Source organism: Mauremys reevesii, linkage group 2 (genome assembly GCF_016161935.1).
Source record: "Mauremys reevesii isolate NIE-2019 linkage group 2, ASM1616193v1, whole genome shotgun sequence".
Classification (NCBI taxonomy): Eukaryota; Metazoa; Chordata; order Testudines; family Geoemydidae; genus Mauremys; species Mauremys reevesii.
The window spans coordinates 159,561,185-159,585,364 of record NC_052624.1 but is presented as its reverse complement, the minus strand read 5'-3'; the positions used below and the strand labels follow the sequence as shown (position 1 = coordinate 159,585,364).

The 24,180-nt window shown below is 46.6% G+C and overlaps 1 protein-coding gene across 5 annotated transcripts; it reads right to left on the bottom strand.

Moving 5' to 3' along the window:
• Window positions 1-636: 636 nt before the first annotated feature.
• Window positions 637-21,150, bottom strand: DDHD2 (DDHD domain containing 2). 5 transcript variants are annotated; one of them, XR_005593931.1, is made up of 20 exons: window positions 21,014-21,150; window positions 17,965-18,104; window positions 17,540-17,752; window positions 15,355-15,545; window positions 14,058-14,147; window positions 13,068-13,188; window positions 11,442-11,531; window positions 10,205-10,340; window positions 9,260-9,468; window positions 8,920-8,990; window positions 8,514-8,636; window positions 7,861-7,956; window positions 6,825-6,980; window positions 5,873-6,028; window positions 5,447-5,549; window positions 5,175-5,333; window positions 4,428-4,599; window positions 4,053-4,171; window positions 2,481-2,745; window positions 637-1,633 (listed from the first exon to the last, which is right to left on the bottom strand). XR_005593931.1 is itself a non-coding variant. In XM_039523952.1 (19 exons), the coding sequence occupies exons 3-18, from the start codon at window positions 17,742-17,744 to the stop codon at window positions 4,090-4,092; spliced, it is 2,160 nt and encodes a 719-aa protein (XP_039379886.1). In that variant the 5' UTR covers window positions 17,745-17,752; window positions 17,965-18,104; window positions 21,014-21,150; the 3' UTR covers window positions 637-2,745; window positions 4,053-4,089. The 5 variants fall into 5 exon arrangements, 4 of the variants coding, with proteins under 4 accessions (XP_039379886.1, XP_039379888.1, XP_039379889.1 ...); XM_039523952.1 differs by having other exon boundaries at window positions 637-2,745; XM_039523954.1 differs by lacking the exon at window positions 2,481-2,745.
• Window positions 21,151-24,180: the final 3,030 nt, after the last annotated feature.

Below are 24,180 nucleotides of genomic sequence, written 5' to 3'. Positions count from 1 at the left end.
AGGCAAGGTTTGCTTCCTCCCTCCCCAGTGTACACTAACAACAATGAGAGATGACAGTCAGTAGCAAATGACATTTGTCTTCACAGTTGTTGAAAGGCTGACTGGTAAAGCAAGTGTATTCTGTCACAGGGTTTGGTTTATTCAACCGTTGAGGGTTACAGCTCTCAAATCTAACCATAAAGAAATTACCACTACTTTCTTTTAAGATAACCTTCAAAAGCACCTGTTTTTGCTGGCTGGAGGTAAGCAGGCAGCGTTGAGGCTGTTCATACATAGCTGAAGGACAGAAACAAGGTGAGCTCTGCCACTTTTAGAATTGGGCATCTCCTTTGTTTCATGTTCTCTGCTCCGAAGAACAAGAGGCTGAATCATGGGCTTTGCTGAAAAACCTCTTATCCTTACAGCAATACACTCATTTTTAGAAGCAACTCTCCCTGCCTATGGACAAAGAGGTGCTTTTAGTTGGTGCTGCTACTTAGTTCTGTTTTCTCCTGTAATGCTTGTCCACTGCAATGGCCTTTTGTAAAATGCCAACAGCTTTACTTTCCCATGAAGTGAGATCCCAAAATAATAGGTTCTCACATTCCACCCTCCCCTCAAACTCTCCCTCACATACAAACACAACCACTGCAACCATAGATTTACTTTTGTATTGACTGGAAAAAGACATTAAATAACAATTTTAAATGCATTTAAACATTTTACCCAAAGTGCATAACTTGAAGAGCTGGTCATGACTGTGTGTCCTGTTATAAACAGTTCCTTCTTACATACCTCCAGGAGATGTGATAGGAATCCAGGAGCTTAGCTGTGCAGAACATCACTGCCCAGTCAGGTGTGAGTAGAGCTTCTCAGTTCTTTTGGAGGGGGCAGGGTTGGGGAATACAGAATGCATTTAAATAGTGCAAATAATACACAGAAGAAAAACAAACAAGCTTATTGCACTGGGAAAAGGCCTATTGCACTGAACAACAGGAGGGGGAATATGGGAGTGGCCACTTCCAGACCCCAGCCCAGAGACACCATCTCACACCCTCACAGCATTTGCTCTCCCTTGCTCAAGGGACTCCACACGCCAAGGGGTTAGTTTAGTCCGTTGTTTACCCTGTACATCTTTGGTTACAAGGGATTTATCATTTTAGTATCTCTGCCCCATAAGTTACCCGTACAGTGCTTCTAACAGCAATCGTTCAGCAGCTCCTGGTTAATACAGCATAAGCCATGGCTGCGTACAAAAGGTTGCTATGGTTTCACCAGCAGGGTCACCCATATTTTGTGAACGTGGATCTAGTGTCACAGCACCTGTTTATAGAGTAGAGGTTGGTTGATGATGCCAGATGCTCCCCTCAGTTGTACCAATGTAGCCACTTTGAACTCAGCAGTGTGGAATGGGTGGGGCGAAGGAGAACGTTTGGCCCATGAATCGCACTGAAAGCCTCTACCACCATAGCTATTCATCCACACTCAAGTGCAGCTATTTTTTCTCCTAATGAGGTCTTGACTGAGTCTAGATTGAATGCTTTGCTAAGGAACTGGACATGGAGTTGGTCTGTCCTCAGCCCCCTGCTGCAGTTACTGGGCTTAAGCCCCTCTTCCTTGGACAGGTCCCACTCCTACTGCAGAGGGGTTTTGCCTGTGAAGGAGAATGGAATTAGAGCCAGAATCCAGGCTGGTTCAGAGTTCATCCCTTCATTGATGTGCCAGCCTCAAATAGCCCAGGGCTCTGGGTCTGTGTTAGAAATACTGCACTAGGCTAGGCAGCCTGAACTGACATGAAGCCTACTTGGGTTTATTCCTAAGCTTTGGGCTAGTTCTGTTAATAGTAAATAAGCAGCAACCAGACATCTTCATGATCCGGTGCAAACACCTGTCATGACTTCAGCTGGTATAAAGCAAGGAGCTTAGGAGATCGATTCCCACCTGCTTCCATAACAAACACTTTTTTCCCTAATACAGTGAGACCATGCTGTGGGTGGACACCAAGGGGAAACATGCAAGCCTCATGAAGGAGTCCTGTTTGGCCACCCACTGCAACATGATTCAGCTCGCGTGTCTTAGGGGAGCTGGCCACTTAAAAGCAAAGCGGTAGCATGTAGTACCTTGGCAGATGAGGCTGTCACACAATTATTGACATGCCACCCACCCTGGGCGTGCGGAATAGAGACAGTCATGATAGAAAGTGTGTAAGAAAACCAAACACTTAACAGCTGTCTGCACTTCCACAAAAGGTTGGACTGCTGTGCCTCTCTTGTGCTCATGACATCTCAAAAGGCCAAGAGATAGCACCACTCTTTGCTCACTCTGCCAAGCTACTGTGGTTCTACTTCTGTAGCATGGCATGTGCCCAGGGCATTAAAGGCGTTTTTCACAAGCAACACATTTGCTCACTAACCAGGATTCAATACAAGGCCCTGAAATCACCAGATCCCAACCACCTCTCTTCTGTATTTATACTTCGAACAGCTAGTATTGTAACTTACAAGATGGTCAGACTAGTCAGCTGAATGGTGTTGGCGTGAACGATCCCATGGGTGTCACAATGGGCACAGGGGCAAGTCCATAGTGGGTATTTTAGGAGAAGAGTGTTTTGCCTTGATTTTTTTCCCCCCAAAATGAGAAAAATCTCCCAGTGCTCCAGGCAGCAGCAGGTATGTGGGAAGCAGCATGCACGATACAGTAGCAGCAGAGGATAGGAAGGCAGAGGAAACTCCGGGCTTTTCAGGTGAGTAGTCACTTGGTGTGCATCTAGGGAAGCAACAGGAAAGGGCACATAGCTTACAAGGAAGCAGAGTTTATGCAGCATTAAAGCCTGAACGCACAAGGATTTTCCATGTAGGTGAGACCACTCCCACATAAGCCAGTAGCACACCTCAGGCCATTTCCTAATGCACACGAGTCACCTCACAAAGTTGCCACCACCCCAAGTGCCATTAGCTGTGCCAGCCTAGTCAGGGTTCTAACACAGGCCTCTGCTTGTTTCATAGCAACACAGGATTTGTGTCTCCAGTAGTGTTTATCCAGTACTAAGTTCACTTAAACACCTTCCTGAGTAAATAATGAAGTTCTAGAGGCTGAGGAAAGAGCATGATTGGGCAGAGAGAGAATCCAGATTCATTCTCTTAACACCATGGGGTCTATTCCTAGGGAGATGATTTTGTCTCTGTATGGCACTCGTGAGACCATTACTGGATATTCTTTCTAGCCGTGGTGTCCACACTTTAAAAAAGGATGTTGAAAAATTGGGAGTGTTCAGAGAAGAGCTCTAGGAATGATCCAATGACTGGAAAACACCTTGCAGTAAGAGCAGTCAATGTAGTTTAATCAAAGAAAAGGTTAAGAGGTAGACTGTGATCAAGTACCTTCCTGGGGAGGAGACAGTGGATACAAGAGGGCTCTTTAAGCTAGCAGAGTAAAGCATAACCAGATCCATTGGCTGGGAATAAAAGCTAGATACATTCAAAACAGAAGGCCCATTTATTTATTTTTAAAGAGTGAGAGTTCATGGACTGGAACAGCTTCCCAAAGAAGGTGATAGAGCCTCCATCACTTGGAGTCTTTCAACCAAGATTATATCTTTTTATAAAGACATCCTCTAGCTTAACCACAAGTTATAGGTCTTGATGCAGGAATCACTGAATGAAATGCTCTGAGCTGTGATTTGGAGGAGGTGGGACCTTCTGGCTTTAACCTATGAAATGGACACTGACCAGACCCAGTGAGATTGAACATGTGGGAGAATCCCTGGGCCTCTCAGCTGAACGGCTCCATTAAAGCACAAGTTACTCAGCGTTCTCACTGCCCAAGCACAGCGAAGAGCATGAATGCTAAGGAGTTAGATTTTAAAAGTTTCTTCCGTTTTAGTTACAGCCCTTGGGAACATTCATAACCTGACAGACAGTATCACTGGACTTGTCTAAGGCACAGTGCTGGAAAATGGAATGCTCCTAGGTGAGACAGCTACATCCTTAACATCCATTCCCAAATGAAGCAAGTAGTTATTTCACAGTAAACATGTCAACGGCTGTCAGTTTCACCAAAACACCATAACTTACATCATGTTGCCAGAACAGTGCAGCTGGTCATCTGACTTCATTGTAGAGGCTGATCTAATGTAATGCCCTGTGTTTGGTAGATCTCTTTCAGAATCAAGAGAACGGTATCTTCGGACTCCCTGGAAGAAAGGAGTGTTAGAACTACACCAACACATACAGGGTAATTAACATTCTTAGAGAGAGCACATGGCAACCCCTTCATTGCTGAAGCATGGGCTACTATAGGCAAGAATCATACATAACTTGTTTGCCTTTTAAGTGACTGGAATCTACTTGCTTTCACCATGCCAGCTTTAAAGATGCACATTACAAGAATATGAAGGTGCCAGGGACCAGAGGGAGAGTTTGAAAAAAGTAGGCCAAGGAGATCCTCACCAGTAGCAGAGATGGCCTTGTAGTGCAAATAAATATTCATTAAAACTCTCTATAGGCTTCTCTTGCAACACATAGTCAATCCGGTGGCCTCCATTTAGCATTCCCACATTGATAGGAGGGGTGTCTTCCTTCCCTGTAGCAGCAGGCTCTTCGGGCTTCATATCTGAATGGACTTTACCAAAATAGCATGATTCAGCAACAGCACAGCCTCAGGACCCTTATTAGCAAGAGCATGCCAAGTCTGTCCAACGCTAGCAGCAGGAATAGAATTCCCACAACTCCAGGGCCTGCGTTCTACCTTAAGAACGGGGGAAAGGGACTTGGGTTTAAGGCAGCTGCTGTGAGAAGCAAACCGCACAGTGGCACATGCTTAAGTTAGTATAGACTGCACGTGGTATCCCTCCCTCGTATTATAACCAAAGCAGCAGGTTGCAGGGAGGAGATTGTTGGCATTAAGATTCACACACTGGGATTCTGTGCCCAAAGCACCAGGCCTGCCTCTCCCACCCAGGCAGCAGAAGGGAGTGCAAGCTCCTTAGGTAGAGGTCATCTAGCATCAGGCACAGTAAGGTTGGTAGGCAGTGAGAATGGGAAGACCACGGCAATAAGGAGAACCCAGGAGTAGGTGTCCAGGTTGCTCTGGGACAATTCATTCGCATCCTTGTTTCCTTCCCACATCAGGAGAACTAGCAGCACTGAGCTGGGGCTTGGGCCTGAAACCAATTCTTCCCTTCTCATTTTTTTCACCTGTCTGTTTCTCCAAACTAGTTTCAGCTTCGTTTTCAGTGGCTGCTGCCTCCACGGCCAGCAGTGGGGATCTGGTGAAAGACTGCCAGGCTATCCTCAGTGACCCCAGCAGGTTGTTCTTGAGATCCATACCCATGCGGGTCAGGCCCTCTTTCAGTTCTGAAACACACAGGTGTCTGAGGTGAGGCATTTGAGCAGTAACATGCATTGCATAAAGCAACAGTGTTACAGACCTGCACCAAGCCATGAGGAAGGCCTGCTCTGTGCTTTACCTAAATGCATTCTCTTCCTGCCCTTGTGATGAGGGAGCAGCATGGGCTCGAACTCCAGGTCTGGAATGATCATGGGCTCAATCCTGTATGCCACCGGGTCAAACTGCACAGAAGGAGAACAGCAGCACTGACTTCAGCTCTACACCCACCTAATCCCTGCCCCGTGTGGGAAACCAGGCGCCCCCAACATGAGGCCAAAATGGAAGCTACACCATTAAAGCAGATAGTTCTAATGCAGACTCGAGGCGCTCTCATTCCCTAGCCCCTAAGCATTGTACTGACAGCAAAGTCATTGCTATTCCACTATACAGGATAGCAAAGGGGCCAGGGCCATGCTGTGAGAGCTGCTCAGAGTGCATAGGTGTAAGAGCCTGCTAGCTACAGCAGATCTAGCATGTAAGCATTATGTCAATTGATCATACATACAGGATGGAAGATATTGAAGAAGCCTTTGCAGGTAGGAAGGCTGTAGTTTGGATCAATCCTTTTCACACCTCGTACAGTGAGAAACATCCCAATGGGAGACCCAAAAGCAAAGAAGATGTCAGGTTTGTAGATTAGCTGAGGGTAATTTGCTGAGACCTAACAGAGTTAAGACACAACGGAAGTGTTTAGACTCCACGCTGACCTCCCTGGCACCCTCAGACAATACCAGAGATGGCCATGTGGGAAGTTCCCCCAGAGGATATTGTTTGTATCAAAGTAGCACCTAGGGGTTCCACCAGAGATTGGAGCCCCACTGTGCTTTCCACACCCTGAAGGGGCAGGGACTTGCCCAAGCTCACACAACAGGCCCACGGCAGAGCCAGGCTCTCCTGGTCACTACACTGAAGGCACATATCCTGGCCAACGTGTTATTCCATCCTGCCTGAGCAAAAGGGTTAAAGCGGTCACACAAGACTGGAACCAGCTCAGGAGTCTCAGCTGCATCTTTAGGGCAAACACATACAGAGAGGTGTGAATGTGGCAGGATTCTAAACCAGGGCCAGGAGAGATCTGCACCTCAGGAGGAGCCTGCTCCAGGGAGAGGGCCAGCGCGAGGCCTAGGAGCCACTTAAATAGGACTTCAGAGGCACCTGCTAATGGCATCCTGCATGGGGTGCATCTCAGCCTGGCTCCAGCATTGAGCTACTTACAAGAGTCTCCAGGCAGCTGAGGCCAATGCATTACCTGCAAGGCTGGGGGAGAGAAGGGGACAGGGGGCTGGGACCTGGCGACCACCATGACGGTAGCTCTGCCCTCAGAATTAGAGACTGTCAGAAGCATGGTGAAGTGACCCTCAATTAGCAGCCATCCTCCCCAGAGCATTAAGTCAGTCCCCATTAGTCTGAGTTCTGCATATTACACATTCGCCACATCAACAAACGTGAGTTGTTACCTGTCCTAGCCCGACATCCAAATATTGACGCTTCCCCCCACCATTCATGCTGCTGCTCCGGGCACCCAGCTGCGGGGATGACCCTGACTCAGGTTTGGGAGCATCTTCGCTCTTGTCGTTATTCCCAACAGGGACATGGGCCTGCTGCTGAGCATCCTGCACCAACAAGAATGGGAGAGACTGCAAGGGCTGTCCTCTGTGAGCTTCCACACAGCAGCAAGCTCACGTGGGCCCATGGCCACGGGGGAGCCAAGGAGACATCACCTGAGAACAAGCCTGAGCTAGTGCACTGACTGTCTCCCTAGTTCCCCGTGCGGACATGCTGAGGTCACTGACCATGTCTTGGGAATGGCTCTGTTCATACAGCACAAGAGGGTGGGAGGTTCTAGGCTCTGGTGTTCTGGACATGTCCACTCTGCTCAGCGGCAAAGCCTTGAACAGCTGCCACTCTGGCAGAAACACCCTCCAGAGACAGACCAGCATGGCTCCAGCTGCAGGAGCTACCGCAGACCACTCCATACCTAAATCCCAAGTAACAGCCCCACTTTCCCAGAGTTCCCACAGCAACAATTCTTAGAGCCCAGATCTACAGTTTTGGACTCCCACAGTGGCCAAAACCTTTGGGCTTGGGCTGGAGCTCAGGCTCTGAAACCTAGGGAGGAGGGTGCATTTCAGAGCCCAAGCATCTACACAGCTATTTTCTGCACTGTTGTGCAAGCCCCACAAGACTCAGTTTTTAGACATGGGCTCTGACACTCACTGCCGCAGGTTTCCACTTGCCACGCAGATGCACCCCAGAGGCCACAATACAACTGCCGCTGCAACGGTGTCTAGAAAATGCTAGCATTCTTGTAGGTATGACCCCAAAATGACCAGAACAACAGTGCGTGCAGCTGCATCCACCATGCCTTGTGCCAGTGCAACATACATAAGAAGCTGCGCTGGCAACAATGGTCAGACAACTGCTTCCCCCTGACTCCAAACAAGCCGCCACTTGGGACTGGACCATTCCCCTTAGGAAAAAAAAAAAACATACCTGTGTTTCGTCTTTGGTTCTTACATAATGAAGGATCTTTGTTCTTGGTCCCAAGGGAATTCCCATGTCTTTAAGATCCTTCTCCGTACACAGAGCCTGGACAGTAAGTTACAGCTCATTACTACTACAGTACAGGAAACTGTGCACTCAAAGGATATTCCATTCTGAGCATTATGGGATCCTGGGAGCCAATTGCTGTGATTTCAGTGTGCCCCTCTGGAAGGGAGGGAGCATGGATTGCATGGGAATCACTCTGCTCTGGAGAGAGAGAGAGAGAGGCAGCAATCTCTGAACTCAGCCTCAAGTGCAGAAATGCCTCCCCGCCAGGTCTCATTTTCGGTCTCCAGTGTACAGTTCAGCATGCCGCCAGCCTATCCGCCACACACAGGAAACCAGGGCTGCTGCTAGCACGGGCAGAATCAAGAGCCTGCAGAGGTATTAGTCACTCAGCCTTATCAAAAGCCAGGGTACATTAGGCCAGGTGGGCTTTACTCTAACCAGAGGGCAAGACATATGCAAGAAATACCTCTGTGAACATGCCCCAATATCAGGGTGATGGGCACAGAGAAGAAAAATGTGAACTTTAATACATCTGCAGGCAAGCAGTGAAACATACAAGAACAGTAGCCACTCTGCTGGGAGAGCTGTTTTACCAGTGCTTGTGTGTCCATTCTCTCCTTCTCAAAGACACTGTAGTACTCAGACAGCTCAAGCTTCTTCAGGATTTCTTTCACTCTCCCAATGTCTCCCTGTCCATAGGCACCCATCTGGGACCCCTGCAAGTACAGCCACATGGGTCATGTTTATAGAGCTGGTCTCCTCCTTCCTTTATGTTCTGGCTACAATATTGGTAGTAGTTGTGGGATTGTTTTGTTTTGTTTAGATCTACACCTGGCAGGATAGCACTGAGAATTCAAAGCTCTTCTGCTACAGAAGCAGGAGACAACAGCAGTGTTTTGCATTGCAGCAGTTATGGAAATGCTGGAGTGTGGATGTGGCCCACAGATTCCATCCTGAATCAATGAGATGCTTAACACGCACAAGCCGTGGGGAATTTACCTCTTTATTGCCGTCTTCATCCTCAGAGGAATCTTTCTGATTTGTTAGAAGATCAAACAATATCAGCGACCCTAAAAAAATAGCCACATACACAGTCTCTCAGCAGAACGGTCAGATCTTATGCTGGAATAAATATGCTTACATGCCCATATCCCTCTGTTTGGTAAGGAGGGTTGGGGGGTTTCCCTCCTCCTCTCCCACACTCAAGTGTCCCATGGTATGGAAATGGGACTTCAGCACTAAACTGCAGTCCAGGGTTCTGTGCCATGTGCATACAGACATTCTATAGATTCTACAGTATTATACACAATACTGGGATACCCAGGACTAAACCCTTTACCTAAGCTATGGCCCGCGATGGAAACACCCCCTTTAAAGTCAGGGTTCCTCTGCAGGAAGAGCCGATACAGACGGTTCATTTCTGAAGCAACAGTATCCACTATGGTCTGGCAGTAGGTGGAGCTGTTGTAGAAGAAAACATCCAGTATGGTGTCGTTTATGAAGTGCCGCAGGCGGTTGATGCTCGGCAAGGTAATTCGCTCCAAATCGCTGAACATGAAACAAGGGATTGTTATGAGGGACAGAGATTTCACCCACGGCTCCGGTAGCTATTTCCTAGTAGGTTTCCAGGGTGAAATCCTGACTCTCAAAGTCCACGGCAGTTATGCCATTGAGGATTTCACTTGAATTCTTAATTAATGTTAACAGAACATAGTAACAGAAAGGAGCTACAAAACCACCTTTCCTCAGAAACAGAACAGGGCTCTCTGAGGTATGGATGCAAAGAGCCAACCTTCCCTGCTCCAGGAGCATTTAAAATCGCTGCCCACTTGTGCAGCTGACATGCTGTTCCCCAGTGCAGTGGTATGCTTCAGAAGGGGTATCAACTCTCATTGACTCCCAATGGGGGTTGGATACCCAAATCCCCTGCTCTGTGTTCTTACAGCAACTGGAAACACTGGTCCGAACTTCTGGCTTTACATACCAATAGACTACTTGTGCTGCAATTTAAACTAGACATCAGTCTGGCTTCATGAGAAAACTGGACAGCAGGGCTGGAATCCTCATATTAGGTGCTACAAACAGTTCCTGGTTCCTTTTTTTATGTTCACCTGTGTGCTTCCTGATGTAAAGTAGCAGCAGCAGAGACTGCGCTGAAAGCTCTTTCATCTCTCACCCACTGCAGCAAAGGCAAGGCACTTTACAAAAAGAGCAAGACACTCCTGGATTTCACTCCCTCAGTTACTACAGTAGATTTACCTCTAAGGTGCTAGAATTTACTTACACGTCCACCCCCGTGGAATGCAAAGGGCTGTGCCAGTTCACAGGCAAGAACTCTACCCGGCCAATCTGTTGCTGCTCCTGGGCTTTCTTGAAGTGGGCTTGCAGCATGCTCAAGGAAACGTTACGGAAGTCGTTCACTGGAAAGAGAATGAGCTCTGTATCAAGGCCTAGAAAAACCAAACAGTTTGCTAGGAAACGCCTATTGCGTTTACTATGCTGAACAAGCTGAGTTGAAGAGACACTGTCAGCTTAAGACAAAACAGGCCACCTCAGTCTGAAGTTTTTTAACCTACTGTTGTTACAAGTAACACCGCAGATCACTAATTGAGGGATCAGACAAACTCTACTTCTCAGCTGAAGCATAAACTGGATGTTAGCATTTGCTCTGTCACAAGTCTGTTTCCCCTGATTGCTGGAGCTTTCGCACAGCAACCGAGGCGAGAGAAACTTTTTAAAGAGCTATGAAACCTACTGTAAAAGTCTCATATATCAGTACGGAGACTTAGGGGCAGGGGCTGGGTTTTAAATTACTTCTCTCATTTTAGTTCACTGACTGATTTCAAGCTGACAGTAACCTTTTTAAAAGTAGCTCCATTAGATGTATACTGTAAGACAGACTGCAGTATCAGAAGGCTTGACTGCATGAAAAAAGAAGGGACACTTTACCAGAAATAAAGACATTTGACCCCACGAATTGCTGAAGTATGCAACAGCTTTGGTTTTATTATAGAAATTTACATCATCTTAACTTTCCTGTTTATGGTACACACAGCTTATCAACAGATCTCCTCTCCAAGACTCAGGCAGTTACAATGACAATATAAGCACTCTCTGAAATTGTCACATTTCTAAAGACCCTTGGATCGGACATTAACTTGTGTTAGACTTTACTGGACAAGATTACCACCTACAATAGACTGAGTAGAGGACAGATTTATTCAGTTACTTGAAGAATCTGTATCTGATTTGGGAAGCTCACTATTTGAAGGATTAGGACACAGTGATCATTCTGATAAAAATGATTGTTCAGATCTGTCCAACTCTATCCAGATAACCAGCTTTCACTGCTCGTATATTCAAACTACGCATCTTCCTGTCTTACCATTTGCCAAGATTACTGTCAAATTCTTTAAATGTGATGATAGCACCTCATGTGTTTTCCCCATCAGACCTGTGTTTATTTGCGCTCTCTGAGGAGTGATGCATGTGAAATGGTATCATCTCCTGTGCACACCTACCACATTGGACGATGGACCGGAACCGGATATCACATGCTGGCCCAATTCCATGAACTACAAAAACCAAGTGATCTATTTGCAGAGGCTCCCCTAAGAGGAGGAAAGAGAGAACCATTTACACAGCAGCTAATTGTTTACCTGAAGCAATATTCCTTTGAGATCTCAACCTGAGGCAGATGTGTGAAACCCTCAAGAGGTCAGATAAGGGATAATGCTAAGACAGTTCCAGGTTTGAGATTATTATAAAGTTTGGTCCCTGGTTTGTGTGTCACGAGCAATAGTAGTGGTCAGTATAGTACTTCATATTTAAAGTATTACCTACACATCAGATAATTTCCACACACCCTCAGCAACATACATGCACATGGCGGGTGGCAAGTGGCATTATCCCCATTTTACAGCTGAGTGAAATTGAGGAAGGTGAAGCGATTTGGGCACATGACCAGGATTAGAACTCCCAATGCTGAACTGGTTCCTCCACACCAGACTGCCTTGTGAAACGTCACTGAGAGGCTATGCAGGTGAAGTGAAGCCTCTGCAGTCAAACCCAAAGCCTACATTCTCCCCTCCCAGTCACCACAACCATTCAGTGAGACAGGTTGGGTGTCGAGGATAATGTACTTCTGAGTTATAAAAAAATCACCCTCAGCTTCTTAGAGACGAATTCATGTGGCTGTGCGGAGGTAGAGACTTTACACCTAAATACAATAATGTATTGTTGTAGCCCTTGCCAATTAGATTAAGAGGCTCTCTCAATACCATCAAGGTAGGAAGACATGTTCCCATCGCGCAACTGTACTTCACTGTTGCCCCACTGAGCCACCAATGAGATACGTCTTTAATTAAAGATGTATGGCTCAGCAGCTTGGAGGAGCAGGCCTTTCTGCAGAGGCCTCTCTGACTAAAGCAGGCATCAGGCAATGTTTGATTTTCATACTCTTCTCTCCCACCTCCTTTAGTTTACGTAAGATCTTTTTAGAAGAGCCTGTAGGTGGATAATGAAGGGTTTTGACAGACAGAAGCAAAAGCTGGTGCTGGCAAGTGGTTAGCTTGGTGGCAAAGCTCAATTGCTATTCAAAAGTGTCAAATTTGGCCCAGTTACGATTTACATTCTGTAAAGCGTACACGAGAGAGAGCATGGATGTCTGTGTGATATATACATACGCACATATGAAGACGTGGGTTTGGTTATGTTTTTAATAACAGAAGTACACCAGCCACGATTTTCAGAAGTGACTAGTGATTTGAAGGGCTCACTTGACGATGCCTGATTTTCAGAGGGCAGGTGCTGAGCAACTCCTCTTCCCCCTTTCCGGTTTGTTCAGGCTGTGGGTGCTTTTGGGCAGGGACTGTCTCTAGGTCTGTGCAGCGCCCAGCACAGTGGGGCCCTGGTCTCAGTTGCAGGCTATAGAAACTACTGTAATATTTGAATTAGCACATAAGGAAATTTGTCAGCGAGATGAGATGACCCATCCATAAGCCCTTATTTAAGTCTCAAGCAAAAAAAAAATGTTTTAAATTCTCTGAAGCCATATCACACACAAAAAAGGCAGATGGGTCTGAGAAAACGAGTTGGGAAACATTTTCCTCAACTTTGATGGATGTGAAGAAAGAACCTTAACTTACCGCAGGGGATGTCAGCGGAGATGTTCTCCACTCCTCTCTTAACAGTTCTTGGTCGACCTTGTTCTGTAGGGGTTGAGCCCCAGTCATCAGAGGTTGTCACTGGATGGTAGTGCACCATCAGCTTAGAAACAGGAAGAGAAGTGTGTTAGTACTCTGTGGTTCAGCATCTCCTATAAAGGGGGATAAGTAACTCATCGTACATCTGCCAGGAACTGATGGAGCACACCTATGCCATTGCAAGGAGCAAAGAACAAACCTGGCTAGACACTACACTAGTGAGGACCCAGATGGACACTGGATAGATGGAGTTCACTGTACTCTTTAAAATGTACTTCTATGTTCTGCTCCTCTGCAATCTCAGCACTTGAGCTACTTTATACACAGTTCTATGCATAATTCTGCACTGCATTTTCCTTGTGACAATAAACAACACCTGGGAACGACAGGTGTACGTATTCCACACCACGCTGTCTCTGGGTGCCAGTATTCCACTGTGCATCAGTTAGAAAGCAGAATGGAATGATGTCTTCAGCCACTGACCCAATTTAACTATTTGGTTAGCAGCATGATTTTTATACCTGAGGAAAGATGGGTCAGTGATTAGGGCGCTAGCCTGGGAAGTGGGAAACCCACCTTAAATTCCCTGCTTCACCATAGACTGGCTTGTATGACCTTGGGCAAGTCACTCAGATACAATGCTAACAGCAGAACAGACGTACCTAAGCTAGATTCTGATACAGTTCAAGTGGCACAACCCTCTGGCATGGCTGCAGTGATATCAGTATAAAGGTGCCTTACGCCACAATACTTATTCGCATAAATGTAGCTCTATAAGGACCTTTATGCAGGTAGAACTGCATCCACATGACAAGAGCGTATCACTAAGTATATTGGTTTCTAAAAACCAAGTGTAGACCAGCATTGAAAGCAGAACTAAAGGGGAAAACACAAGTCTGTCTGTGCTACAAACAGTAAATCATCAGGTTTTACCTTTGGGTTATGCAATATAATGATTTCTCTAGTAGGGGACTCAAGTTTCTTTTTCCACTCGTCCAGAGTTATGGCAATCATGTAAGTTTCCTGGGGAGAAGAGAAACCGTTGCAAGTCAAACAAACATTTCCACACGAACTCCACTAGTTGGGAGGTTTGCCCCTTCCCCTCTCATTGTAGGGTAGCTCTTGAAAATATTGTTGATCAAAGGGAGGTAAAATCAGACACGAGTCTGGATCGGTGACAGTCTTATCCCTGGGTTAAATGCTGTCTTACAAAGTGTTGGCTGGGGGCACCCCTTAGGCTACCAGTTTTAATAGAGGCAACAGCTTCCACTTTAGACTCTACTGAAGTAATATCAGATTAAAGTTTTATGGAAAATCATTTTCCATAGAAAGAGTCGCTGGCCATTAATACTAAATGTTCACAGGAAATCATAAATAGGCCTGGCACTTTTCAGTTCACATAGCAGCTCTCTTTCTGTAGTCTACTACTATGGACCTGATCCTGTAAATTCACACACACAAGTAATTTTAGTTACATAAATAGTGCCCCTGAAGCCAATGGAACTATCTATTTGCACTAGTGAAGTTACTCTCAAGTGAGAGCATTTGTGGGATCAGGGTCTAGATTAGAGAAATATAGACATTACAGCAGACAAGGACAGTGAAAAATAAGTGTGTCTGCAGGTTGGAAGAATCGACTACTGCCTAGGAAAATAAGGTCAGGCAGAAGAAGAGCTGCGTGTAGCACTGAAGCGGAGGTTGGCTGTGGGAAGCAAGCCACAAGAAGTGGGCTTTAAGGAGGGACTTTATGCTTTATGAAGAGGGAGACAGAGGATGGCCCAGGCATGGGAGCAGCGTACGAAGAGGTAGGAGGAGAGAGGGAGTGAGTAGCAAGGCAAGGAGATCTGGCGGAATGTAGGTCACAAGGAGCGAAGCAGAGAGGCCAGGGCTGGGACTGCAAGCATTGTGCTGAAAACGAGGGCAGGCAGTTTAATTGTATAGCAAGAGCCAGGAAGGAGGCAGAGCTGGGATATGAGGATGGGGAGATTGCATTAGCTGCAGCATGTTGGGGAGAGACAATGAGTGAGGCTGCAGAGAAGAGAGGTACAGTATTTCCAGTGGTGCTAATCAAACCTGAAGTGTCACCTAAATGTCTCCCTTGAGTTCACGTCCTTGGACACAACTCAGTGCCAAGACCCCTCATGGAATTCGGGTTGTTACACAAGCAGAAGCCAGCAGGGCTCAAGAGCATCCTGGATGGGCTGAGCGTTATTAGTTGAAACATTGGTACCTCCAACTCTTCGCTGAAGCTCTCCGAGTAGGGAATATACTTGTTGTCCTTGTCTCCCTTGTAAAACCAGGTGCAGCGTCTCACTTCAGACACCTCTTCCTCCCAATACATGGCACAGCGCAGCCTCTTCTTCAAATGCACGTCATACCTGCCCCCTTCCGTTGGAACTACCAGCTGTTCATCGTCTTTCCCTGTGGAATGCAAGGACTGCCATGAAGTGTAAACAGATAAGAAGGGGACATTACCAAGAGGTTTTAGACTATGCAAATCATGGGGGTATCAGCTGCTTCTGCATGGAGCTTACCTAAAAAATCCATACAATGATCTGTGTAAACAAACAGAGTCACCATTTAAAAAGGCCTCCTAGGACAATCATGCCAGAAAGTCAAAGCTTCCACGCTGGGGTGGAGAGATCAGAAAGGCCCTAGGCTACAAACAATTGCTAGTTTATTATTGTCTGCATTGCGGTAGCCCCCACTGTGCTAGGTGCTGTACAGACACACAACAAAAGAGTCCCCTGCCCCAAAGAGCTTACGATATCAGTAAGCTAAGTGGTTTACATCGATCCCACTGTGACTGAGAGCAGCAAGACCTTAAATGTTTATATTCATTCGTATTTCCCTAGCCCCTTTGAGACCAAATGATCCCAAAGCTCTTAAAACTGTATACAGACAGTACCACGGAGATGCAGCTCCCTTTGGGAAAGGGAACAGCAGCCAATCAGTGCACAGCATGCCCCACAACAGCAAAGAGAAAGAGTCCTGGACAGGGGTCCCAGGCCACCCCTCTGCTCTTCAAAGAGATGCTGTGGGATCTTTAACTTCCAGGCAAGACATCAGATTTTCAGTCTCATTCATGTACTTGCATACAGTAAGCTCCCTGGAATTTGAGCTCCCTACGCTGGAATGGTCAAGGCCTGAGTCTGAACTCATGGCACCAGGAAATCGTATAATTTCCAAGTGGAGGCACAGGCCTCTAAGCAATCCCCTCCAACACAGACTGAGAACTTCCACGAGATTTCACCGTTTACTCAGAGCAAAAATGTCACCTAAATGCCCTTGCTCTACTATCTATAGGGTCTGATCCTATTAGTTGGATTACTGGTACACTGCCTTAGGTAGTGCCTGTTACCTGCATGAGCCGCCAAAACATGGCACCTTGAATCAGGATCACCCCCTTCAGTCTAACCACTGGAACGGGGGTGGGGCCAGAAGACAAAAGACTCACAAAACTTTATTCCTCTCCCACAACCTTTGCTGCTTCTCTTCTGCGGCTCTGCACCTATGCAGATCTGATTGCAGAAGCAGAGCCTGAGACTGTCTGCTCTTCAGGGCAAGGGGTGTCACTTTATATGTATGGACAGCACCTAGCACACTGTGGGCACTATTATAATATAAATAAGTGTCTGAGCCATGCTGGACCTGGGAGTTTCACCCACACTCCAATCTGCATTGCTACCCTTTTCATACTAATAAATCCACAGAACAGTAAGATCTGCCGGAAAGTCTCACTGTGGTGGAATTTAGCCAGCATTGCTTCCTAACCAATTCCTACTTACCGTATACGAATGCTGTCTCATGCAAATTAAAAAAAAAAAAATCTAGCGTACTCAGTGTAAGTGTCAAATTAATGAGGCCTGAACATTAAAGCCTTTTGGATGCAACTTTTTTTTTTAAACAACATGAATAGGCCCCCTTCTAGGGAAGAGGTATTTCCACAGAATGTGGATACATTTAAAATTCCAGAGAGGGAAGACACTTTCAAATCCCATAGCAAAAACTACACAAGATGTTTAGAACACTTCCCTCAGTGGGAGCTTCTAGCCCCAAGACAATATCAGTACAGTGCATCTCAAATTCTTAGCCTACTCATTGCTCTTGCAGATTTCCCCATCTTGCAAAACCCATGATTCACTCTTGTTAATTCACCTCACCTCAGTAGATTTAAGGTTTGCTATATTACCACAAGGGTTATTTAAACTAGAGAATTAGAGATGTCGGAGTTGGAACCATCCCATGAGGTCATCTAGTCTAGTGCAGAGTAGTTCAAGACCGTATTTGCTACCACTTCATCCACTCTAATCTAGACGTGCGGGGATTTTGCCAGCTTCCTTCTGAACCTATCCTGAAACCTAATGTACCTTTACCCCTAAGACGCTTCTGACAAAAAGGCATTTTCAACTTACTTGAGTTGTGAGCCTCTTCTAACTTCTCCGAGTCTTGTCGACTGAAAGGGATCCACCTCTCTCTAGAATCTATTACCTTGCAGTAAAACCAGTGAGGAACAACTGCCTCATATTTATTTGCAGTATCTGCCTCCACTACTTCAAAGGAACTGGATGAATTGGATGATGGAGAAGGTTCTGCCTGTTGCTGTTCCACAGCTGACATTGCACCGTCTAAACGAACAAACAGATGGAGACAGAATAAACACTGAATTTTTATTTTTAAAATGTCTTCAGTTATTTACTAACACTGGAAGGAGAAATACACATAGGCATAGCCCTCCCAAGAACTGCATATTTCTGTGACAATAAGGCAGACTGAATGGCAAACTGCTACAAATGAGAGACTGCCAGCTACAGAGATAACTTACTTGTTACAAACTTACATTTTGGATTAAGACAATAATATGTCAGACAGAGATGACAAGCCCCAGAACAGATAAGTCTGATACAATTTTGGCTCAACCGACTCCACCACAGAAAGTCTGAAAGATGAGGATTCCACAGTGGCTTTGCAATAAAATAGCTGCAGAAACAATAAGAGAACCTGTTAGAAAATAGCAAATGCAGCCACGAGTCTCATGAAAAACAACCAGGCAGCATACCTAGAACAACGCTCAGGAGTCTTGCCTAGAGAAAGATATTTTACAATGAGCCGGAGTTAATGCTTTAGGATTTGTCACTACGGTTCAGTTGCACTTCACACATCCCTGATTTCTGATACTTGTGCTGCTTGAGTTTTCTACTTTAGAAAGATAGTGATATTTCTCCATTAAACGTTTCAGGATTTAACAGCATGCGAAATCCAAAGGGGAAAACTTGCCTGCTGCTATAGCAAAAGTCTCATATACCTGAAAATCCACCTAGCCTTCCAATTTTATTCTACTTGCACTTCCAAATACACTGAAACACCTATTTTGACTTCACAAAAAGCATGACTACAAAAGTGATAATTGAAGTGGAAATAAATTAGTCAGGAAACTTATGTAACACTGGAGCACAGGAAACATAAGGGTATTAATAGTGATAGGAAAGGGGCCCAGAACAAGAGTCTGCCTGTACCCCAGAATTAACTGTTCTTATCTGATTGCTTATTTTCTTTACTTCCAAAGTGTATTTCCTTTAACTTTCTATAACCTCTTCCACTTGAGAATCTCAAAGGCATTTACAAACAGTTAGCTTGTTCTTGCAGCACCCTAGAAGCTAATTAAATGCTAAACACATTTTAAAGATGTGAAAACAGAGAGACAGAGGTTAAATGAGGTGTTCAAAACTACACAGCAAGTCGGTGACAGAGTTGGGGCTAGGATCCTGGTCTCCCAACACCCAGACCTTTACTTCAAAACTATTTTTCCTTATCACAGAAAAAAAAATCTCTATTTTTATTCTTTTAATTTGAAAAGACACCATGAGGTTCAATTTGGATCAAAATTCAGACCCCAGGCTTACAACTGGGTCCCCTCTTGTATAGAGTCACCTTTAGCGTCAGGTTGCAAAGATACACTTTTACAACACTCCTATTGTCTTAGGTTTTATATAAAATTAAAAATTCAACAAACTTTTTTTCTTTAACAAAAAGTGCAATGCTTGTAACCCAGATATTGCAACACTGTGCTACTGCATGAGAGTGAAACTGACTATAAATGCAGGTGAAGTTGACTACTCAGTTTGTATCCCTCTCCCTCTGGGACAGCAAACAGTCTAAACAAACAGCATAAATAATAAAAAGCCAAACCGATTTTCAAAATCCCCTCACAGATCTGACCCCTCATTTAAATTTTAACCAAACAAACCCTTCTAAAAAAGGTTCCAGTGGAAACAGCTGTTTTTGAACATGCACACTCCCCTGCAGTTTGGGAACCCCAAATCCTGCTGCAGTGAAACTGACTACATGATAAGGAAACCAACTTCATGGATTTCAGTGTCCCACTGAAAGAGACCCACAGATGAACACAGAGCATCAGCAGCGACAGGTGAATTACACTGGCAGAAATTATTTCCCTTATATATTCTAAGAAGCGATTCATGACATCCCTATGAACAAGTGATTTTTAAGTAGGAGTTGCAACATCACAGCACCCCTTTAAATATAGGATGTTCTCACAGATCTTGAGGCAAGAAGGGACCATTCATGATCATCTTCTAGTCTGACCTCCTACACATTGCAGGCCACAGAACCTCACCTACCCACTCCTGCAGTAAGCCCATAACCTCTGCCTGAATTACTGAAGTCCTTGAATTGTGATTTAAAGACTTCAAGTTACAGAGAATCCACCATTTACTCTAGCTCAAACCAGCAAGTGACCACTGCCCCACGCTGCAGAGTAAGGCATAGTCCCCCACCCAATTTCTGCCAATCTGACCCAAGGGGAAAATCCCTCCCTCACCCAAAATATGGTGATCAGTTAGACCCTGCACATGTGGGCAAGACCCATCAGCCAAATTCCCTAGGGCCTAAGGCAACCACCTCACTCACCCCAACCTCTAACATCTGACCACAAGTCCCATATAAATCAGTTTCCCAAATTTCAACAACTCCAACGGTGCCCAGCAGAAAAGAGGACCCATGTGAAAGGTCCCCGCTTCCTTCCCACACAGGTGTGGGTATGGGGAGGAGGGGGGTGTAGAGGGAAACAAAGCAAACCTGTACAACAACGGAGAGCTGGCACCCAGAGGTGGGCAGGGATGGTGTCCCTAGCCTCTTTTTGCCAAAAGCCGGGAATGGGTGATGGTGATGATTCCCTGTTCTGTTCACTCCCTCTGGGGCACCTGGTACTGGCCACTGTCAGAGGACAGGATCCTGGGCTAGAGGAACCTTGGGTCTGACCCAGTGTGGCCGTTCTTATTAAACTCCTCGGGCACCTGGGCAACTACTGCCCCCATCAGCACCCTGTCACAGGCAAATACTACCCCCTTTTTCTCCATCACTCTCTGCTAATTCCATCCATTTCCATCAAATGTCCCCCTTCCCCCTAGGCCCCGCTCCCCCCCATCACCCTGCCTCCAAGGCCCTTCCCCATCACTCCCCAGGCCCCCTCCTGGGCCCTTCCCCATCACTCCCCATTCCCCCAGGGCCCCGCTCCCCTCATCACCCCTCTGTCCCCGGGCCCTGCTCCCACTACTCGGCCTCTCACCCTCCCAGGGCCCTTTCCCCAGTCACTCCCCGGGGCCCTGCTCCCCATCACCCGATTCGGCCCCTCGCCCCCTCCAGGGCCCTTCCCCATCACTTCCCATTGCCCCCAGGGCCCGCTCCCATCACCCGCTCTCTCCCGGGCCCTGCTCCCCTCAACCCCGCTATACCCCATCGCCCCCCCCCAGGGCCCTTCCCCCCCATCCACCCCCGCTGCCTCATCACGACCACCCCGCTCCCGCCCCCCGCATCCCTCCCCTCCCCGGACCCCTCTCAACCCAGGGCCCGGCCCCTCCCGCACTGACCCCGCGGCCGCAGCGTCTCTCCCTCCGGCCGGGCGGCTCCGTCTGTCGGTGCGCGGCTGCCCCGGCCCGGGCCCACGAGCCCCCGGCGCTGCGGAGGCGGCGTGAACCCGCCCTCCCGGGGCGGGGCCCGGCCTGGCTCCTCCTCGGGCGCGGGGCGGGGGAGCAGGCCCGAGGGGGGACTAGGCCCGAGGGGGGCGGGGATGGGAGGCAGGTCCCCAAGGGGGGGAGACCCGAGGGGGGCGGGGATGGGAGGCAGGTCCCCAAGGGGGGGAAACCCGAGAGGGGCGGGGATGGGAGGCAGGCCCGGGGGGGGGCAGGCCAGCCCCAAAAGAGAAGAGGGTGTTTAGACGCCCCCAAGGGGGGGGTCTAGAGGGGGCAAAGGGCAGGTGGCTTCTGGCCCTGCCCCTCAGTGGTGCCCAGTGCCCCCGACACAGCCCTGGGGCCTGGCTCTGCCTCTGCCCTTCGACCTTGCTTGGGTTGGCCCCAAGGATGCATTTTTTTCAGGGTGGGGGGTTGCCCCTCACGGAGCCAGCTCTGTCCTCCAGTCTCCTTTAGTATCCATGAGCGGGGGGGGGGGGGGAAACGGGGGACAGCGGGGAAGGGGTGGGGGCTAGAGGGGTCAGGGGAGGAGAGAGTAGAGAAGGGGGACTAAAGAGAAGCGATGGGTACAGAGTAGGGACATGCAGGATCTGTTCTGCTAATCTAGTGCTGAGATAGCACCAGGCTGCTGTTTGCAAGAGCTCATGGAGAAGGGTCCATAGAAAACTGGAGGATGAGTAGGAAGGCCCTGGTCCCCAGCAGGATTTCATGTAAGTGTCACTCTTGGTTAAACACAGCTGAGAGAATCAGAAAGCCAGGAGGATGTGCGTGCGTGCGCGCACACATGAGTGAGCATATAGCACTGCTGGATCAGACAGTGAATGTTAATACAGCTGATGTCAGGGGGGATGATACAGATACTAGGAATACCTTGATTTAACTAGATAAAATATGTATTTCACTTATTCCTATTTATAAACATTTTAAATGCCTTTCCTATGCTTTGTGCACTCATCTCATAAAATAAAATATACAAGATAAAATATCAAGGATTGCATATATAAATAAATATCTACTCCACCAACCCTTGGCCAGCACCCCTCTCAAAAGAACTAGGGAAAAAGAGAGTAAAATACATATTGCAGAATTTTTGGCCTGTGTATAGAACATTATAAAAATAATATAAATGTATTTCCCAGCTGTTCCATTTCATATCAGCTGGCATGAAACTTCTCTGTCAGCTATCCAATCATTTAAACACAGTTTTTGGGGAAAATACTTCCTTGGGGCTGAGGTGAGAGAGTTTGTATATTTTCATTTTTACATACTGTAAAGCTGCCCTAGTTTTATTTGTAAATGCCAATGGTTAAACTGCTATGTCTAGTACATAGCAGCAAAACACACTCTTACTAAATGTAAATTCTAAACTAACAGCCACACATCATGACATTCAAATACTGTGGTTTCCATATGAAATGTAATTTGGCCCTCTCTTGTGCCACACATATCCAGAGGGAGCAGGCCAGTCTGAGAATACAAAAAGGTTGTTTACACATTGCCTGGCTGTAAGCACAACCTAGTGATCACATATTCAAACCAAGACACTCAAGGCCCTGAATAATCGACCTCACTGGGACACCATGCAAAGGAAAACAATCATTTCATCTTGGAGGCTGCCAATTTATTATAAAATGAGGCTCTAGGCTGCTGCAGTTGAGCCAGAACAGTTAATCCTTCCTGCATCACACAGTACTGTACCTTCGGCTGCTGATTCTGCTGGCTTGCTCAGCTGATTGGTAGAATGAGAAATACAATCCCTTTGTGGGGGCAAACACTCTGCTCTTTCTGGTTTGGTGCTGGGTCCCCTGTCCCCATCTCCTGCCTTTGCCTGTATTCACTCACCAACAATAGGAGAAAAGAGAAGCCATTCACTGCATACCAGCTGCTGTGTTGCAGCATAGCTAGTACAGAGAGGGCCACATGAAAGGGTTGTAGCCCTGTGTGCAATATAGATCAGTGGGGCATGTTAGGCACTCACCAGGACCACGTGTGGCCCAGAGATGTGCTTTGGGCGGACTGGCTTTATAGCATGCTGCTTTTTACATTTGTGAGGAAACTGCGTTCATGAAAGTGAGTGATGAATAGCACTGGTTAGAATCATGCATAGCAGAAGGAAGGTGCAGTGTAAGATCCTACCACACAACTTTGCCAGTGCATATTAATCCTGATCCTCAGCACCTCCTCCTGTTCCAGTCTAGGGATCTGCACACATACCCACAGTGGGTACGTGTAGCAGGTGGCATGGATTAATTCAAAAGGTGCCTGCCAGCCCAAGCTTTTGAAGCCAAAGCAATTTAGGAGATCATAGCAAAGCTTGATTTTGGGGTTTCAGCTAGTCACTTTGCTCATGGCATAGATTGTGTTCATACAACCAATCTGCATGGCAGCCTCACAGGGTACCATGCTCTATATGCCAACTGCCTACAACCTCCAAAGCAAATGAGCACTTCAGAGAGTGATCTCCAATCAATGCCATAAGACATTTCTTTAACTTTTATTTTTCAAAGTCTCTTGCATGCATTGTGGCTTATCAATACAACCTAGTGGCTTAAAATGAATAGGATTGTGCATATTTCTAAACAAATGGTGCTTTCTGAAACAAAGTAAAGTGGAAGGGTTTTGTCTTTGTAGAGAGACTCAAAGTGCTTTTTACTTGAGTTTCTATTTTCAAGAGTGGATTTATGAGACACGCTTGTTGTATGGGTGGCAAAGGCACCATCACTGTAGAGATTCATGTAGATTAGTAGCCCATTCTGGCCTTGCTGGCTGTGGGTTTAACAGCAGCACTCGACTGAGTGTTCCACTATTTGAATTCCTTGTGATAACGATTGTACATTTCCATACGGTCTTACATTTAGAAGAATCACAAAGTGCCTTACAAACACATACACAGAGATCACTTAACTTATCTCTGTTGTGCAACATGACAGAGTGCACTCAAATAGTTTTAAGGCAAGAAATGAAGAATAAAGTCCGGTTGAACTGAAGAGGAATTTAAGACAGCAGACTATAATTACCAGAGTAGGACAAGGACACAGGGGATAATTCTTTTGAAAAGTGCTATGGAA

Coding starts and splice junctions, on each gene's coding strand:
- DDHD2 (XM_039523952.1), bottom strand. CDS start 17,744: ATGTCAGCTGTGGAACAGCAACAGGCAGAACCTTCTCCATCATCCAAT. Junction 9,469..10,204: donor CATTCCACGGGGGTGGACGT/GTAAGTAAATTC, acceptor TTTCATGTTCAG/CGATTTGGAGCGAATTACCT. Junction 5,550..5,872: donor TCTTCAATATCTTCCATCCT/GTATGTATGATC, acceptor CCTTCTGTGCAG/TTTGACCCGGTGGCATACAG.